This window comes from Nannospalax galili, unplaced genomic scaffold (assembly GCF_000622305.1).
Source record: "Nannospalax galili isolate Female #2095 unplaced genomic scaffold, S.galili_v1.0 scaffold589, whole genome shotgun sequence".
Lineage (NCBI taxonomy): Eukaryota > Metazoa > Chordata > Mammalia > Rodentia > Spalacidae > Nannospalax > Nannospalax galili.
Genome location: NW_008360324.1, coordinates 2,140,251 through 2,158,557, shown reverse-complemented (window position 1 = coordinate 2,158,557; position 18,307 = coordinate 2,140,251). Strand labels below are relative to the sequence as shown.

The 18,307-nt window shown below is 50.9% G+C and overlaps 2 protein-coding genes across 15 annotated transcripts in view; both read right to left on the bottom strand.

Annotated features, from left to right (window-relative positions):
- The window catches only part of Znf384 (zinc finger protein 384), a 34,889-nt gene extending 31,794 nt beyond the window's left edge, over positions 1 to 3,095 (bottom strand). For 2 of the 11 annotated variants that reach the window (XM_029559829.1, XM_029559837.1), the window contains exons 1-2: positions 2,928 to 3,092; positions 1,718 to 1,777 (exon numbers count right to left, since the gene is read on the bottom strand). The gene's annotated coding sequence lies outside the window, so the exon portion shown is untranslated. The other 9 variants (XM_029559830.1, XM_029559835.1, XM_029559836.1 and 6 more) reach the window with 8 other exon arrangements.
- Positions 3,096 to 11,811: 8,716 nt separating this feature from the next.
- Pianp (PILR alpha associated neural protein) lies at positions 11,812 to 18,057 on the bottom strand. 4 transcript variants are annotated; one of them, XM_017796168.2, is made up of 7 exons: positions 17,893 to 18,057; positions 17,420 to 17,792; positions 15,826 to 15,885; positions 15,071 to 15,579; positions 13,447 to 13,528; positions 12,494 to 12,715; positions 11,812 to 12,175 (listed from the first exon to the last, which is right to left on the bottom strand). In XM_017796168.2, the coding sequence occupies exons 3-7, from the start codon at positions 15,828 to 15,830 to the stop codon at positions 12,154 to 12,156; spliced, it is 840 nt and encodes a 279-aa protein (XP_017651657.1). In that variant the 5' UTR covers positions 15,831 to 15,885; positions 17,420 to 17,792; positions 17,893 to 18,057; the 3' UTR covers positions 11,812 to 12,153. The 4 variants fall into 4 exon arrangements, with proteins under 4 accessions (XP_017651657.1, XP_008823612.1, XP_008823614.1 ...); XM_008825390.3 differs by lacking the exon at positions 17,420 to 17,792; XM_008825392.3 differs by lacking the exons at positions 17,420 to 17,792; positions 17,893 to 18,057 and adding an exon at positions 17,284 to 17,370.
- Between the last annotated feature and the right edge of the window lie 250 nt (positions 18,058 to 18,307).

The following is an 18,307-nucleotide window of genomic DNA, read 5'->3' as shown; positions in this document are numbered from 1 at the left end:
TTTTCCTCTTTTTTTTTGGTCTTTTGAGACAGGGTCTCCCTGTAGCCCCAGCTGTCCTGGAACTCACTATGTAGACCAGACTGGCCTTTGAACTCACAGAGATCCGTCTGCCTCTGCCTCCTGAGTGCTGGGATTAAAGGCGTGCACCACCATGCCTGGCTGTGGTAGCTTTAAAAAATAAATAAATAAAATAAAAAAATACACACGCACATTTATTTATTTTATGTGGAGTGTTTTGCCTGCATGTATGTCAGTGCTTGTAGTGTCCATGGAGGCCAGAAGAGAGTTAGAATCCTTGGATCTGTAGTTACAAATAGTTGTTAGCCACCATGTGAGTGTTGGGAACCCAACCCAGGTCCTCTGTGAGAAGAGTCAGAGCTCTTAACCACTGAGCCATTGCACTAACCCTGGCATTGGTTCTTTTAGTTATTTATTTATGTATTTTTTATTTGTCTTTTTTTGAGACAGGGTCTCCCTGTAGTCCCAGCTGACCTGAACTCACTATGTAGACCAGTCTGTAAAGGCATGCACCACCACGCCAGGCTAATATTTTATTTTTAGTGTATGTGTGTATTGCCTGCATGTAGGTAAGTGCACTCGTGTCCTGCAATGCTCGCGGAGGACAGAAGGGGGTGTCAGATCCCCTGAAACTAGAGTTATGGACAATTGTTAGCTGCCATGTGGGTACTGGGATTCAAACCGGGGTCTTCTGCAAGAACAACCAGTGTTCTTAACCGCTGAGCCATCTCTCCAGCCCCCTGGCATTGGTTCTTAAAAGGTATCTACTTCTCATGTTTGTGATGGTGCACACCTGTAATCCCAGCACTTGTAACACAGAGGCAGGCAGGATGATCAGGAGTTCAAGATCATCCTCGGCTACATAGAGAATTTGAAGTCAGCATGGGATACCTATGTGTCTCAAAAAAAAAAAAAAAAAAGACTTCTAGAATTATGATCTCAGAACTCAATGTCTGTTGGGTTTATACACTGTCCTTTTCAGTTTCTCCTCAGTCTCACTGCCATACATGGTGCCACATACCTATGATTCCAGCACTTAGGAAGCAGAGGTAGAGGACAGCTTCAAGTCTGAGGCAATCTGGATTACTTATTGATTTCTGGGCCACATAGGGCTACATAAGATCCTACCTCCAAAACACGAAAAGCAAGTGTTTCACTTCTTACCATCAGGTCGCATTTTGAATTCTCCCACTTCTACTTAATTTTATTCACTTTATTTCAAACTACCAAAAAGCATCCCTCCCCCCTTAAAACTTTACCTGCAATGTCAAATTCAAACATTATGGGAGTATTAAGAATAGGAACCTCACTCAAAACTCACCTGTTTGCTTCAAACATGGGAAAGGAACTCTGTAAGCTATGCCATGAGGACTACACTTGCAATTAGGGCCCTTGCGACCCCATAGAACAACTTTCTCCTTAGACACACTACAACCTAATTCAGTGGTTTCACCTGAGCATTTCACTTTTCCTTCCTGAGAGGCACTAGCAGCAATGGAAAGGGACAGAGGCACAAGGCCAACTTTTTAACATAAAACCTTCCTGGGTACCCTCAAGAAACAATAGGAAAAACTTATTTTTCTCCCATAGCATAAATCAGCAATACAATTGTTATTACTTGAATAATTCTCCCACAGTCAAAAAAAAAAAACATTTGATTATGATCCCAACCAGAAAAATTAACCCCAAATTGTCTTACCCTCTCTCTCTCTTCCTCCTGCCGTCTTATTCCTTCTCCTTTCCAGGGCTTCTGAACTTTCTGGAAACAAATTGTCTAGGTTACAGAGGCCAGTAAAGGTGAGGCCACAAAAGAACGGTGGAGAACTTCAGGAATTCTGACTGTCAGCAGCCAATCTGGAAAGCAGGCAGCTCCCCAACCCACAATTCAGAGACCGAAGGACAGAACAACAGGAGGTCAGTGCCACCCCCTATGTGGATATAAGGGAAATAGATCCAGTTCTCAGAAACTAGGCTGAACTCTATCACCAGTGTTTGGGTTCCACTCCTAGGCTCAGACACTGATCCTTCTTCATTCCCCAGGGGTACAGGTAAGTAGGAGTCGGGGAACAGAAGAGGAGGAAGGAGAGCCCCTGCTTCTGAGAAGTGGCTTTAGAAAGCAAAGCTGAGGGCACGGGGGTGGGGGGTATGCACAAGCCCTGTGTCAGGCACCGTGCCAAGTTCAGGCCCAGCCACTCACTTCCTCTAGCCTCGCCCCCTACTTCTGCGAAGACTTCGCCCCCGGCTACCCAAGGCCTGGGGGCCAAGAAGTACCTCCTTCAACCTTCAGCGGTCTATCTATTTGAGACCCCAGCTGTCTCCCCCAAACCTTCGCCCCCCTGAGACACCCAACTGGGAGCTTTCTCCCGATGTCAATTCCCACTCCTTCCTCAAAGACCTGTCTTTGGGACGTCCCTCCTTCACCCCTCCAGGGAGCTGAACTCTGCCAACCTGAAGACAGGCACCCGCCCCCTAAGCCCCCCCATTCCTCCCCATCGCCCGCTTCTCCACAACCACTTCCGGTTCCGGGACAGACACACTTACAGTCAGTCACACCGTGGACCCCCCCACATACTCCCCGCCCCCCCAAGGAAAAGGGGAGGGGGAGGAGCAGAGGGCTTGGCGCGCGCCTGCCGCACCGGCGCAGGACTCACCCAGCGGCGGCTGCGGCTGCACCCGAGCCCGCGCCGGAGCCAGCGCGGGAGGGGCGGCGTCCGCAGGGAAAGGAGGGAGCGGAGCGGGAAAGGAGGGCCCGGGGCAGCGCGGGCTGGGGGGGCAGCGCAAGGCGGGGCGCGGGCACGCGCTGCAGGCGCTAGACAGACCCCGGCATTCGCACGGGCTGCGTGCGAGACACCCGCAGGGCGGGGGCGCGAGGCGGTGGGTGGCTCCCCCCGCCCTCCCATAATACTCACCCGGAAGTGCTGCTGCTGCTCCGGGGAACCCCAATTCCTCCACACCCCCCTTCCTCCCGCCCCCTCCTCAGAAAGGAGTAGCTACGGGGAGAAGGCGGGAGCACCGGAAACGTAAATGGGGGGGAAGGGAGGGAAATAGCAGCGGAGGGGGGGGCGGCAATGAGGATAGGTGGGGGGAGTTCAAAGGCCGAGTCACTTCCGGGAGCTTGCCAGAACACATCCGGAGCTGCTGGCGCTCGGAGATACTCTGGGCAGAAATTACGACAAGTAAGGGCGGAAATGGCTTCTGCCCAGGTCCTGGAGACCCATCGGTGATGTGACGCCCAAGCGGAAGTGAAGGAAGGTTCTGTTACGGGTAGAAACAGTTTTCGTACAGTGCTCCCGGGTTTCCGGAAGGGACTTGGGGATAGTGGGGTGGAAACGCGACTGGGTCATGAATTATGCATCAAGGCACCAGAAACGGTATGGATCCTTAAGACTAGGGTTAAGGTTCATTTCTGAGTAGAATAGGCTGATGTATGGAGTTAGCCGTTTTCTAGTATTCCCAAGAATGTCTCATTGTTGCGCTGGGTGTAGTGATACACGCCTATAACCCCAGAATTTGGGAAGCTGAGGCAGAATTGCGAGTTCGATGCCAGCCAGGGATAAAAGTTTTAAAAAGTCTCATTGGGGACAGGAGAGATGGCTCAGTGGTTAGTAACACTGGTTGTTCTTGCAGAAGACCCGGGTTCGAATCCTGACATTCACATGGCAACTAACAATTGTCCGTGACTTCAGCTCCAGGGGATCCCGACAGCCTCTTTTGTTTTCCGCGAGCATTGCAAGACGTGGGTGCACCTACCTGCACACAGGCAATACACGCCATACACATAAAATAAAAATAAATTTTTTTTAAAGCTATTGTTTTGAATAGTCAAGCAAAGAGAAGAATGTAGTTGTTTGAGGTCCCTATTTAGACCCCCAAAGTAGCACCCATCGGGCTGAAGAGGTGGCTCAGCAGTTAAGTGCACTGGCTGCTCTTTCAGAGGAACCATGTTATGTTCCCAGCACTCACAGGGCAGCTAGCAACCATCTGTAACTCCAGTTCCAGGGGATCCTACACCCTCTGGCTTCCTTGGGTATTGCACAATATGGGTGCACTTAATATACATGCAAGCAAAACCACTCATACACATGAAAAATAAATTTTTTTTTGTCTTTTTTGAGATAGGGTCTCCCTGTAGCCCCAGCTGTCCTGGAACTCACTATGTAGACCAGGCTGGCCTTGAACTCACAAAGATCCACCTGCCTCTGCCTCCCAAGTGCTGGGATTAAAGGCATGCACCACCACGCCCAGCATGAAAAGTAAATTTAAAAAATGCAACCCATGGGACTGGAGAAATGTCTCAGTGGTCGACAGTACAGTATTGACTGCTCTTGCAGAGGATCTGGGCTTGATTCCCAGCACCCACATGGCAGCTAACAACTGTCTGCAACTCCAGTTCAGGGGATCCAGCTCCCTCTTCTGAACTCCACAGGCATTGTACATCATGACATCATGGGTTCACTTACATGCATCCAAGCAATACACTCATACACATTAAAAAAAAAAATGCAACCCATCTGACTGATCACATCCTTACTCTCTTTGCTTTGGTCATTTCTTTAATATTTTTTTATTTTTATTTATTTATTTATTTTGATCTTTTTGAGTCAGGGTCTCCCTGTAGCCCAGCTGTCCTGGAACTGACTATGTAGACCAGGCTGGCCTCGAACTCACAAAGATCCGCCTGCCTCTGCCTCCCAAGTGCTGGGATTACAGGCGTGTGCCACCATGCCCAGCCGTAATATTTTTATTTTATGTGTATGAGTGTTATGCCTATATGCATCACCTGCATGCAATGCCTGCAGAGGCCAGAAGAGGGTGCCAGATCTGGGCCTGGAGTTACAGACAGGTGTTAGCTGCCATGTGGGTGCTGAGAATTGAACCTGGGTCCACTAGGAGAGCAGTCAGTGCTCTTAACCTCTGAGCCATCTCTCCAGACCATATACATATACATATACATATGCATATACATATATATGAATATTTATATATGTGTTATGTTTTTTAAAAGTCTTTGAGACAGGATCTCACGTAGTCAAGGCTGGACTTGAACTCTTGATCCACCCGCCTCCACCTCCCAAGTGCTGGGATTAAAGGCAAGTGCTACCACACCCAGCTACACTGTATCTTTTAATGTTATTTTTAACTACTATGTGACTCCCCAGTAAGAGCATCAGCTTCCCAGAAAGAAACTATTCACATTAGATACTACAAGAATATATGTGTTAGAATCCCAATACTTGGGAAGCAGAGGAGGGCAGATCTTTCCGTTTGAGGCCAGCCTGGTCTACATAGTGAGTTCTAGGTCAGCCAGGACTAGTGAGACCCTGTCTCAAAAAAGAAAAAAAAAAATGTGTGTGTGTGTGTGTGTGTGTGTGAGAGAGAGAGAGAGAGAGAGAGAGAGAGAGATCACAAATGCTGCCCTTACAGAGGGGATCAGCTACACCTTATAGCCTATTTGTACCTTCCCTAAGCTGCTAAACTCAGCATGTAACAGCCCCAAGGTAGAGTAAGACAACAGGATTAACTTCCTAAATTACTGTCTTATAACCTGTCTGCTTCCTTCACTAATCTGCTAAACTCAGAGACACCTCCCAAAATTCAGAACCCCTTCTCTCTAAAGTCTGTAAATGTAGGGCTTTCCTTTATACTGCAGGCTCCTTGTTGGATCTCCTATGCCAGCTTCTCCTGCTGGGAGTGGCCAGTGTTACTAAAGGACCTGATTACCTGAAATCCATCTCAATGCATCTCTGCCAAACCTGGAAAGAATCTTTAATATTTAAAACAATATTGATCTGGCCACAATCTCTCTGGACTCAGGTCTGTTTTGGCTAATGCAGAATTGAGGTTCCTTAGTGAGAAAGCAAAATTACTTCAACAAATAACTATAATCTTATTCTATAGATAATGAAAATAACACTGGCTGTTTAAGTGACCCCCCCCCGGCAATGTCACAGCCACAAATAGCAAAAGATACCTTTATATATTTATTTACTTTTAAAAAATATTTTATTTTTATTGTACGTGTATGTATGTATTGCTTACATGTAGGTAGGTGCACTCCTGTCTTGAAATATTTACTTTTGAGACAAGGTCTCAAGTATCCAAAGCTGACAATACTCCTGAACCTCCTGCCTCTGCCTCCTGAGTGTTGGGATTACAGGTGTGCACCATTGCCACACTCAGATTATGTTGGGCCATGTTCCTGGCTCCGTGTATGTTACTCAAGCAGTTTACCAACTGAACTACATTCTCTGGATAACTTTAACATTTACATGTATTTTAACTATTAGTTTTTATTTTTGTATGTATGAGTATTTTGCCTAGATAAATGTAAGTGAACCCATGCATGCAGTGCCCTCAGAGGTCAGAAGAGGGTGTCAGATTCCCTGGACCTGGAGTCATAGATGGTTATTAGCACCCATGTGGGTGCTGGAAAGCAAACCTGGGTCCTCTGCAAAAGCAGCCTAGTGCTCTTAACCAATGAGCCATCTCTCCCAGCCCCATGTATGAGTGTTTTGCCTGCATGTATTTAAGTACACCCATGTCAGGCAATACCCACAGAGGCCAGAAGAGGGAAACAGATTCCCTGGAACTGGAGTTAGAGTTGGTTGTTAGTGTTGGGAACAGAACCAGAGTCTTCTGCAAGAGCAGTCAGTGCTCTTAATTGCTGAGCCATCTATCTAGCCCCCATTGTTTGTTTATTTTTATTTTCTTGAGACAATGTCTCATGTAGCCAAGGTTAGCCTCAAATTTGCTACGCAGTGGCAGTGAGAATGACCTTGAAATTTTGATCCTCCTGTCTGTCTCCCAAGGATGACCTTAAATCCTTATCCTCTGTCATCCCAAATATTAAGATTACAAGTGTCAGTCACCCTGCCCAGCAATAGTTTTTTATTTTATTATTTTTATTTTATGTGTATGTGTGTATTGCCTGCATGTAGGTAAGTGCACCTGTGTCGTGCAATGCCAGTGGAGGTCAGAAGAGGCTGTCAGATCCCCTGGAACTGGAGTTACAGATGGTTGTTAGCCACCATGTGGGTTCTGGGATTTGAACCTGGGTCTTCTGCAAGAACAACCAGTGTTCTTAACAGCTGAGCCATCTCTCCAGCACCCCAGCAATATTTTTTAAATTAAATGTTTAAAATCAATGATATGCATCTGTGGTTTATAATCACAAATTTCTTTCTTTTCTTTTTTTTAAAGCCAGGGTCTCACTACGCAGACCAGACTGGCCTTGAACTCACAGAAATCTGCCTCCTGAGTGCTGGGATTAACCTTGTTTACTTCAGAGTCTCAAGAAGCCCAGGCTGACCATAAACTTGCTATGTAATCAAGGATGGCTTTGAACTTTTGAGCTTCCTGCCTCTGTCTCCCCCATGAGTGTTAGATTACAGACTGAGCCATCACACCTTGTGTGTGTGTGTGTGTGTGTGTGTGTGTGTGTATTGACCAAAGGTAAATAACAAGTGTCTTCCTCAATAGCTGTTCTTTAAAAAAAAAAGGGTCTCACACTGATCCTGAAAGTTCACTGATTCAGCTAGTCTGGCCATCACCCTCCAAGGATTCTCCTGTTTCTGCCTCCCAAGTGCTGGGATCACAGATGGGAGCCATCACAACCAGTGTTTTTACATGTGTGCTGGGGATCCAACTCAGATCATTATAGTTATTCGGAGAGCGCTTTGCAGTCTCCCCAGCACTGTTTCCCACCTGCCCCCTTGGTGTTTTGAGATAAGAGCTCACAAAGCACAGGCTTGCCTCAAGCTCACTAAGGCAGCCAAGATGGCCCTGAACACCTGATCCTCCTGTCTCTGTCATTTAACTAGGATTATAGGCATGAGCCTCCATGTGACTCTTCCTTTTTATCACATTCTTGGGCCCAGCATTCAGTTTATGTTGATTTGAGTGACGAAAATTAACAGGAGGAAGGGTTTAAGGGGCCCAGTAATCATACACCTGTAATACCAGAATTCAAGAGGCTGGGCAAGAGGATTAAGAGTTCTAGGTGGGCCAGCCTGGGCTACATAAAGAGCCCCTGTCTCCAAAGAGAAGGAAGGAGAAAGGGAAGGAAGAGAAAGAAGAGGAAGAAAAATAGTACCAATCATTGGGAGGCCTGTGTATGGTAACTGACCTCTTCCTGAGCCTCAGTGCCTGTCAGCCCTCACCTTAGCTATTGGCAGCAAGTTTTAAGGCCTTAGAGCAAAGCTTTTGAGCAATAAATGGGCACAGCAGGGAGGAGGGCTGTTAATTTTAGCCTGGGATTCTCCAGCTGAGCTGGCACAATTGCCCATCTTGAATCACTTCGGCACCCTAAGCTCTACTAGGAGCTCCCTCCTCCTGGGGGCTTCCCCATTTCCTCATTTGGTGTGAGCCATATTGGTAAGCATTCCAGACACATGCCTTGGACAAGAACCTTGGCTGACTCATTTGATACCTCAACAAAGAAAATCTAGTGATAGGAGATGCTGTTCCCGTCATGCCTGTGAGGTGTGGCCTGCAAGAGTCTTTAGAGTCTCAAAAAGAGCAGCTTGGCCATTGTTTTCTTTTCCCATGATTCTATGATCTGCAGCATTCTGGGGATCAGAGACCTCCCACAGTCTTGGTTTCAAGTTTAAGAGAGAAAAGTTAGAGTCTGTTCCCCAGAGCCCCATGCCCTTTCATGGTTAGCACAGCACTGGGATGTAGTCTAGCATAAGTCCCCTAGGCCATCCAAGTCTAGGGTTGGATTCTTTCTCCTTTTTCTAGCCATCTGCCTTCCCATGGGGAAGAGGGCATTTAGGGAGAAGGAACAGGTGAGGATTTCCAGTGCCTTGCTGGTGTATTCTAATTTATTTAAATGTAGGGAAGCAGCAGTCTAATCAGGCAGCAATTAATTCCTTCTTCATTAGGGGCCTTCATGTGTGCTTTTTTGCATATGGATGAGCCACAGGGTCACAATGTCCCTCTAAAATAAAAAGACTGCTGAAGGTGAGAGCCTGGGGAGCGCTGCAGGCACTCCCTTCTTGCCCTTCTGTATCAGAGCTCCTCTCTGCTCCTCTGGCAAGGACTTCAGTCCTGTGGGGAAAGCTGCAAAGGTTAAGGAAGCTTCTCACCTCCCCGGAACCTTTCCCTACTACAGCCCATCAGCATTTCGGTCGCACCTTCAGGTTCCACCCGGCCCTGGCCCTTTCCCTTAAATCCACTGCCCCTGAGATCTTCGGGGTCCCTCCGCATCCAAGTACCCTTCCTCAGAAGGCTTGTTCAACTTGCACCCCTGCTGGTTGTTTCATGACTCCATGGCCTGCTATAGCTTCTTTCCTCTGGAGCAGTCTGTCCTAAACCCTGCTGTAGTCCTGGGAAACAGAGTTCCCATACTCTTCATTACCTGCTGCAGGGGCTCCGCCACACCTCCCTCCCTGGATACACAGTGCGGCTCCCCAGCACCTGAGGTACATGTACCAACACATATACATTCCTATTTATAGCATCAAAGATAAACATGTGGAAGCAGGCACAGTCCCAGCAGCCCACACTGCCCTCTTGCCTACTATATTGTCTCCTACCTCCCTGGGGCTACTCCATTTCCAGGGAGCAGGTAGGGTATAGATTGGGTGTGAGAATGGGACCTAGGTGGTTACCATAGCAACATAGCCTAGCAACAGCTGAGAAACTGATGTGTGGGCTTTCCTAGGGCTGTTACAAGAGCCAAACCTAGAACTGGGGCCTCAAAGGTGATTGATCCCAGTTGGGCAGCCTGTGTTCCCTCCTCCAGACACACCCCTTGATTCCACCCCCACACCCCCCAGCAATGCCTTTCTCAGAGAGAGCAAGATGGAGAAAGCTAATGAGCTAACCATAGGGCTTCTGGTGCAGCACAGCTTTTGGCCAGCAGCTGTGCTGGGGGCACGTTTGGGAGCAAGGATGAAAACAACCAAGCGGATCAGTCTCTCTCATCCCTTTTCTTCTGCTCCATCTTTCTCTTCTTTCACCCTTTATCCTGGATCTGCCTTATCTCTCTCACCAGGTGTAGGGACTTGCCACCTGTAATCCCAGGACTCAGGAGGCTGAGGCAAGAGGATTGAGGGTTGGCATGAATCTGAGGCTAGCCTGAGCTACAGAGAGAGAGATTCTTGTCTCAAATAATCTCTTCCTTTTCTGGCCTGTGCCATTGCCTGTCCTAAGACATTTTCCCCCTTCCTCTCTTCTCTTGGTCTCTCTTAAGAAACATGCAAGCCAGGGCTGGAGAGATGGCTCAGTGGTTAAGAGCACTGGTTCTTGCAGAAGACCCAGGTTCGAATCCCAACACCCACATGGCAGCTAACAACTGCCGTAACGGTCTGTACCTCCAGTTCCAGGGGATCTGACAGCCTCTTCTGACCTCTGCAGGTGTTGCCTGACACGGTTGCACTTACCTACCTGCAGGCAATACACACATACACATAAAAAATTTTTTTCAAAAAAAGGAACAAGCAAGCCACATTTAGGAGTCCAATTCCTCTCCTACAGAGTTGTTCACTTTCCTTCCATTCCTCCTTCCATTTTGTCCCCCCAAGTTAATGCACCCATCAGCCAGATGGGGTAGGCCAGGTGACATCTAGTCTGGAGAAGTCCCCACCTCACTGCCCTTTCCCTTCCTCCCTTCTGGCCATCCTCCTCTCCTGGGAATGCCAGGGGGTGGTGGTGGGGTGGGGTGGTGGTGTCATAAGGCAAAACCAGGGGACTCAAGTATCTTGCAAAGGCTTTATTTGAAAATTTTTAAACTTACATCCCACAAGATTTCAAGATTATCACCACAAGAAGAAGAAAGAGATAATACAAAAATATATATCACAGCATAGGAGCCAGGTACAAGGGGAGGGACCTCAGGAGAGGAAAAGGGAGGCAGGAGGAGGAAGGAGGGAGGAAAGGGCACATGAGGGAACCTGGGAAAAGCAGGGTGGATATGGAGGCAGAGCTCCCGATGGCCTTGAACCAGCTAGCTCCAGTCCCTGGCAGCCTAGATACAATTAGGGAGGCCTTAGGGGAGGCTGGGAAGTGGAGGACCGCTCAGGGCGCTCTGAATTCCAGAGAGGACACACACATAGACATCCAGGACAGACAAGACAAAAGGGACTTAAGAGGGAAGGGAGGACATGGGAGTTCCTTTCTCATGTAGTGCAGCAGGTGACTCCCCAAAACCCACAGACAACAGAATTTAGCAATGTGGCCTCACTACCTCCATTCCCGTGGGGGAGCCCTCAGGGTAACGCCAGGGCCCTTGAAGTGAGATGTGTGACACATCGGACATGGACTGAAATGGGGCTGTGACAGATGGCATGAGAATCCCCTCCTTCACCTCCCACCCACCTCTAGGGCAGCATGCAGGGGCCACAGAAACTAGAGCAGTGGGTGTTCATGAAGAGTGAGCACACCATGCCATGTGGGGCCAGAAATGCATGTGAGAGGTGAAGTGTTCATGAAACAAGGGCCCCCAATCTGAGGCAGGCATGGAGTGTGCAGGAGGAGGCAGAAAATGTGCAACAGGAGGAAGAGTGCTAGTCACTAGCTGAGCAGACAGACATGGATGGGGACAGGGTGCAGAAGAGCAGCACAAAGGGCACTGAGTGTGCTACGGCCTGTGACGGGAGGTGAATGTGCAAGGCTTTCATGTGAGTGTGCAAAGATGGGGATGGGGGAACCCGGAGTCACAAGTGTAGGAAGCCCCCAACCACAGGAGGGCAAGCAGGTGGTCTTGCCCATGGGGCTAGTGAGTGTTCAGGGTGGTGTGCAAGGGCTGGAGCTGGGAGCCCCCCCCCATAGCCCCAGTTCCCCACATAGCTGAGCAGACAGACATGGATGGGGACAGGGTGCAGAAGAGCAGCACAAAGGGCACTGAGTGTGCTACGGCCTGTGACGGGAGGTGAATGTGCAAGGCTTTCATGTGAGTGTGCAAAGATGGGGATGGGGGAACCCGGAGTCACAAGTGTAGGAAGCCCCCAACCACAGGAGGGCAAGCAGGTGGTCTTGCCCATGGGGCTAGTGAGTGTTCAGGGTGGTGTGCAAGGGCTGGAGCTGGGAGCCCCCCCCATAGCCCCAGTTCCCCACAGTTGCCCCATCCTCAGTGGATGGTGGCTATGCTGGCCCCTTGGCCTCCTGCTTGACAGCACCCCAACATGGGGGGCATCACAGATTCACCAGGGGAATCCTGAGAGGAAGAGGGAAAGGGCATAGTCAGGAACCAACAGGTAGGCTGAAGCTGAAGGAGAAGTTCAAGACAAAGAAAGGTACTCAGAGTTAAAGGGGCAGAGCTGGAATTAGAGGGCAACTGGAGAATTAGGATATAGAGCCTAAGGGGGAGAAGGAGCTGGTCAGCCCACTTGGGAGCTCCTGGGACCAGGCCAGGGAGGAGAGCCAAGGACTGTGGGTGAGCAGGCCACCCTCCCAGGAAAGACCCACCCTAACCCTGGACACCTAAGTTGCCTTCCCACCTCACCCTCCCATCCCATTGGCCCCGGCCCCTCACCGGTTCAACTGGAAGGCTGGAGCCCCCTTAGGCTGGGACATCCCAGGCCGGGGTCCCCCTCGGGGCTCCTCATGGTCAGGGGTGGGGGTAGGCGAGTCCCCGAAGGCCCCCAGCACAGTGACTCCAGCAGGGGACAGGTCTGTCAGTGGCTGCTGGCTCTCCTCCTGCCTTAGGGTGCCTTGCTGCCCTGAGGGCCTGCGCCGCTTCTGGCTGCGGTCCCAGCTGGCACACCAGAAGGAAAGAGGTGCTCTCGCACACTGAGTATCCCCTATCTTGGACCAGCAGCATTGGTCACCCTCCTGGACACCTCCAACTTCTCCACAACTCCTGAGACCATGAGCTGATCAAACCTATCTCCCTACTTCCCTCTAAACCACACTTGGGAGAGTCACAAGATTCATGACTCCTCCCCGCCCACACAGAGACCTTGAAAACTGCCCCCTACTCTGCTGACACTCAGAAGAACCCGTTCTCTCCTCTGCAGGCACCTGACAGATATGTAGTTCTAGTTCAAAGTCAGCTAATGACTGGGACACCTGAGTCTAATGATGCTCTCAGTAAAGTGTGAAGGACTTTGTGACCCACTATTAAATGTGTGCAAAGAAAGCTCCAGATATTCTTCCTTTTGGCCAGAAGCCCTAAGAAAGGCCTTGGCAGCTTGTGTCAGCTTTCTCCATCTTGGAGGGCTGCCCACCCAAGTCCCCAGTATAGATAAATAATTCCCTTCCCTCCCGCTAGCCTTGTATCTTTCTGGGAGAATCCGCACTGACTTCTCACTGATTTCTCCTCCACTTGAATCACCTTCTCTAGCTTAACTTGCTCGTCATCCATGGTTTCCTACTCTAACGCAGCAAATACGCTGTCCTTGATCTTGCCCTGATCCGGCTTTCCTTTCCAAACATTCATTCCTAATCATCCAGACATGTCCTCCCCACACCTCACCCTCTACTTACCAGAACTTAAAGATGATGCCAGTAGCCACGAGTACAATGATGATGGAAATGGTGATTGTAACGTAAAGCTGAGGGTCCACACCTGACAGGGAGGGAGAAAGATGTCAGGAGGCCTGAGGCAGCCTCCATGTGGGGTGTGGCTGAGTATTGCCATGCCAATCCACACTGCCTGTCCCCTTCAACATCTCTGGAGTTTCCTTTATTCTTTTCAAAAACACTTTTTTAACATTTTATTTATTTTTATTTTATGTGTATGAGTTTATTGTGTAAGTACATCTGTGTTATGCAATGCCTGTAGGGGACAGAAGAGGGTGTCAGATCCCTTGGAACTGGAGTTATGGACAGTTGTTAGCTGCTATGTGGGTGCTGGGATTCAAACCCGGGTCTTCTGCAAGAACAGCCAGTGTTCTTAACCGCTGAGCCATCTCTCTCCAGCCCCCTCAAAAATACTTTTTAGCCGGGTGTGGTGGCGCATGCCTTAGTCCCAGCACTCCAGAGCCAGAAGCAGGCAATCTCTGGGAGTTTGAGGCCAGCCTGTACTACATAGTGACTTCCAGGCTAGCTGGGGCTACAGGGAGACTCTGTTTCAAAAAAGACTTAAATTTTTTTTTTTTACATTTATAGTGTATATGTGTGTGCATGCATGCATGAATGCATGGGCATGCATATGCCATGGTTCATGTGTGGAAGTTCAGAGGACAACTTGCTGCAGTCATTTTTCTCCTTCCACCATGTGGGTTTCTAGGATTGAATGCAGACTGGCAGGGCAAGCAGCAAGTTCCCTTACTGGTGGTGCCCTTACTGGTGGTAGAACCATCTTGCCAGCCCTCCATATTTTTTTTTAGACAGGTCTCACTGTGTAGCCCCAGCTGGCCCAGAACTTGCTATGTAGACCAGGCTGGCCTCAAACTCACAAAGCCTGCCTCGAACTCACAAAAGATCTGCCTGCCTCTGCCTCCTGAGTGCTGGGATTAAAGTCATGCACCACCATGCCCAGCTCTCTCTTTATTCACATCACCACCTTTCTCCTGAGTTTGCAGTCTTCCACTTTCCCAAACATTACATGTACCAAATCTTACATGTACACAAGATGAGGACAAGGCTCCAAGGTCAGAGAGAATTATCCCCCTGCATTGGAATAGGGGTGGTAGTGTCCGAATACTTACACTGGCCCAACCCTAAACCACTGCCCTTATCTCTACATCAGCACTCTCTGAGCTAAGACATTGCCTGGTAGTTTCTTTCCTCCATGCATGCATCGCTGTGCCTGGAATGCTCCCCTTCCATTTTCAAGGTCCAGTTCACATGTCCATTATCTGAGCTGTCTTAATCCCCAGGCAAAAGTAGTCCCCCACATCTTTATTTTCCTAAAAACAGGCTGTTTTCAGGTCTATTAGAGCATCTATTATGTTGACTCATACCAGAGAGTTTACACATCTATCTTCTCATTGGACCTCAGCTCCTCAAGGGCTCAGACGGCATCTCTATCTCTGTATCCTTGCCAGCCTACAGCCTGACACATTTGCTGAAAACACTCACAGATAAGGCCTACAATTTCTGCTGCTCAAGGTCTTTAATCAGCAATTGTCCACCCTCCACATCCCTGCCAGCTTTGCCTACTCACCTTCTCCACGCCCCCCAAACAGGAAGGGCCTCAGGGTAGCAGGTGTTTCTCCAAGGATGAGCCCATCTCCATCATCATGCATGGAGTCTGAGTTGGGATGCGGAGTAGCCAGCCCATGCGGGGCTGCAAAACCATAGTCCAGGGGCAGAAATCCAGGATTGACAGAGTTGGGGTCCCCTCCATCCTCCCGAGACACTGTGGGACCCCACACAATAGCCCAGGGATACTGAGATGAGGGTGGCCCTTCCTCAAAACCTGATGGGGTGGCAGGGGGTGCAGTGCCTGGCAGAACTTGCCGACGTGATCTTGGGACCCGTGGGGATCGGCTAGGTGGAGGTGCCCGCTCCCACACACACACGTGGCGTGGGGCTGAGGGACCACCCCTGACACATGGGGGACGGGCTGGGGCTGGTGGGGACCGAGGGGAGGAGGAGCCCTGAGCAGATGGTGGGATGGGGAGCAACAGCAATGGCCAGAGAGGGAGGAGTTGGGACAGCAGTAGAGCAGGCCTGCAAAAAGGGGAAAAAAAGCAGATGAGATCCAGGCCATGATGGACCTATGTGTGGGAAGGGTAAGCTCACACAAGAAATCTCGGGTGCCTCCCTCCAAATTTCTCTGCAAGGCCAGGTGAGTTTTGGGATTCATTTCTTTTCTTCCTTGGGGGTCAACCCTCAGGATGGGAGGCCCTAGGCAAATAAAGGACAAATTCCCCAGGGAAAATGGTCTCCAAGCTCCCCCTGCTGGGCCAAACTTACCACATCCTGCACTCTGTATCTGAGGTCTTCCTCAGCTGTGACCCAGATTTTCAGCCTTTACTGGAGGAAAAATGGGGGCGTCACATCCCAACCTGTCCTGTGTATTTCCCCAGCTCATTCATCCACCAGTTCTGCTCCTACCTCCCCTCCCAGGCTGCACAGTTGCCAGCCATGGTGCTGCCTCCCAGCATCCATTGCTTCTCAACATCCTTTTAAGGAAAAACTCCCTAAACTAGCCCCCAACCCCACCTACAGCATCTCAGGTGGGTCTGTTACCTCTCAGCCCCAGTGTCTGTCTACTCTTGCCTCTCTGGCTTCCTTCCTTCTCACTTCCTCTGCCCACAGCTCCAGGCTTCTTGTATCTTAATTTAGAGCCAAGAACCTTGTGATTCCTTGAGCACCTACCACTAGGGAGGGAGCATGAGGGTGGGGGAGGGAAAGGGAAGTCAATCTTAGTGAGTGTTGGGGGGGAGGCTAGAACCCCCCCCATCTTGTAATCCCAGGTACTTCTTTTGTATGAAGCCCAGGAGCTGCCTCTTCTGAAGAATGGGAGAAAGACATGGAGGGTGGGGGTAAGTGGGAGAAAAACTAATGTTTAATCATGCAAATGCATAGGTGCCCTCTGAAAGGAGCTCGGAAGGCACCACCCCCTCAAATGTGGCTCTCCTGGGTAAAGTCCTGGAAGAGGCTAGATGGTTGGTTTTGAAAGAGATGCGGGTATTCTCAGAGCTGAGGGTGGTGAATCTCAGAGGGGGCTAGGCTCCCCAGAGAAAGTGAGAATGACACACTGAGTCCTCAGGATTCCTAGTCTGTATCTGCACTTGAACACTCCCAGGGGATAGCAACAGAATAAGATGGGGAAGGGAGTGAGGAAGTGGGCAACAGGGAGACATGCAGAAGGTGTGAAGGACTTGGAGAGAGAAGGTTGATCAAGAGTGAGAAGAGAGGAAGAAGACACGGACGAGCACTCTCCAGAGTGCAGGGGGAAGGAGAGCCGGCAGCTGGGAAAGGGAAGAGAGGGGGGTTATAGAAGACAAGAATTAGGATGCTGAAGGAAGAAGGGGTCAGGGAGGGGAAAGAGGCAAACGGCAGGAGGATGGAGAGGTCTGGTCAGGACAGTCAAAAGTGAAGAGAGTAGAAGGGGAAAGGCTGGAAAAGACCAGAGATGGAGAGAAAGAACTGAGATAGGAAAGAACAGGTTATTGAAGGCAAAATGGAAAGAGGAAGGGATGCAGACAGAAGGAAAAGGGGGGACAGCAAAGATGGAGGAGTTAGGAAATGTTTCTTGAAATTTAAAGGGATGTGGAGCCTCGGCTGGAGGCGAGGTGAAGAAACGTTAAAGGAAAGAGAGGCTGGGGGCTTGGTGCGGAGGAGGCTAGAAAGAGGAGAAATGGTAGCTGAACCGGTGGAGCGGATAAGGACTCAGAGACATAGTGGCCAGCTGACTCCAGGACCCACCTGCTCCTCGGTCCACCACCACCAGCGTCAACTTCAGCCCCCTTCATCCTGCACCTCTTCAGTCACCCCCCCCCCCAGAAGCCCGCAGTCCCCAGGCTGGCGCACCACCCCAACCCCCTCCGCGCTCCTCACCGACCTGTTGTGCGCAGGAGACGAGCTGGGGGTGGGGCGGGAGCCTCGGGGTGGTGGAACCAGGCCCCAACCCCAGCGGAGCCCCCAATCCTGCCTATCCCATAGGCCCACGCTCGCTGGACAGGACTGGAAAGCTGCGCGAATGGGCAGGACGAGGAAAGGGTCGGCGGCGGGACTCGAAGGGAGGGAGCTCCCAGAGCGGGAAGGGGACCTGAGGCAGGAGGATGCCCGCAGCTGCAGGATGAGCTGAAGGCGGGATGGAGGCAACCGCGGAGACGTAGGCTGCTGCACCAGCAGGGCAGGATGGAGTCGGGACGACGGAGGAATGGAGGGCACGGAGGAGAGGAGCTCTAGGCAGCTGGAGCCGGGCGAAGGACCTTGCCGGGAGGGGCGGGAGGCGAAGGGCGCGGAGCTGGAGCTGGAATGGGCAGGGCCGGCTCCCTCCGGGTGGGGGCGTGGGGGGTCCCCCTCGCTCACCTGCATCCCTGGGGCGGAGGCGCGACGACTGCGGGCGCTCGGAGCTGCACGGGATTGGGGGGTTGCAGAAGCGGGTGGGGCGCCGGGCATGGTCGAGAGGTTTGGCTGGCAGCAAGGCGCTGGAGCCGGAGAGGGGCGGGCGCCCAGGGCCCGGGGCGGCGGCGGCGGCGGCGGCGGCGGTGGCAGCAGCTCGGGCTTGGCGCCTCCCACCTCCTCGTCCGGCTGCCTCAGCACGCCTGGACGTCACACTACCGCGACCTCCAGGAGCCCCAACCCCGCCTCCACCTCGTTCACTGCTCTGGGCTCGGCTCGGCTGGGCTCGGCTCAGCTCGGCTCAGCTCAACTCCGGCGGCGCTCGGCTCGGCTGTGTTCGGCGCGTTTGGGATATCTGGGTCTCCGCCTCCCCTCCTCCCTC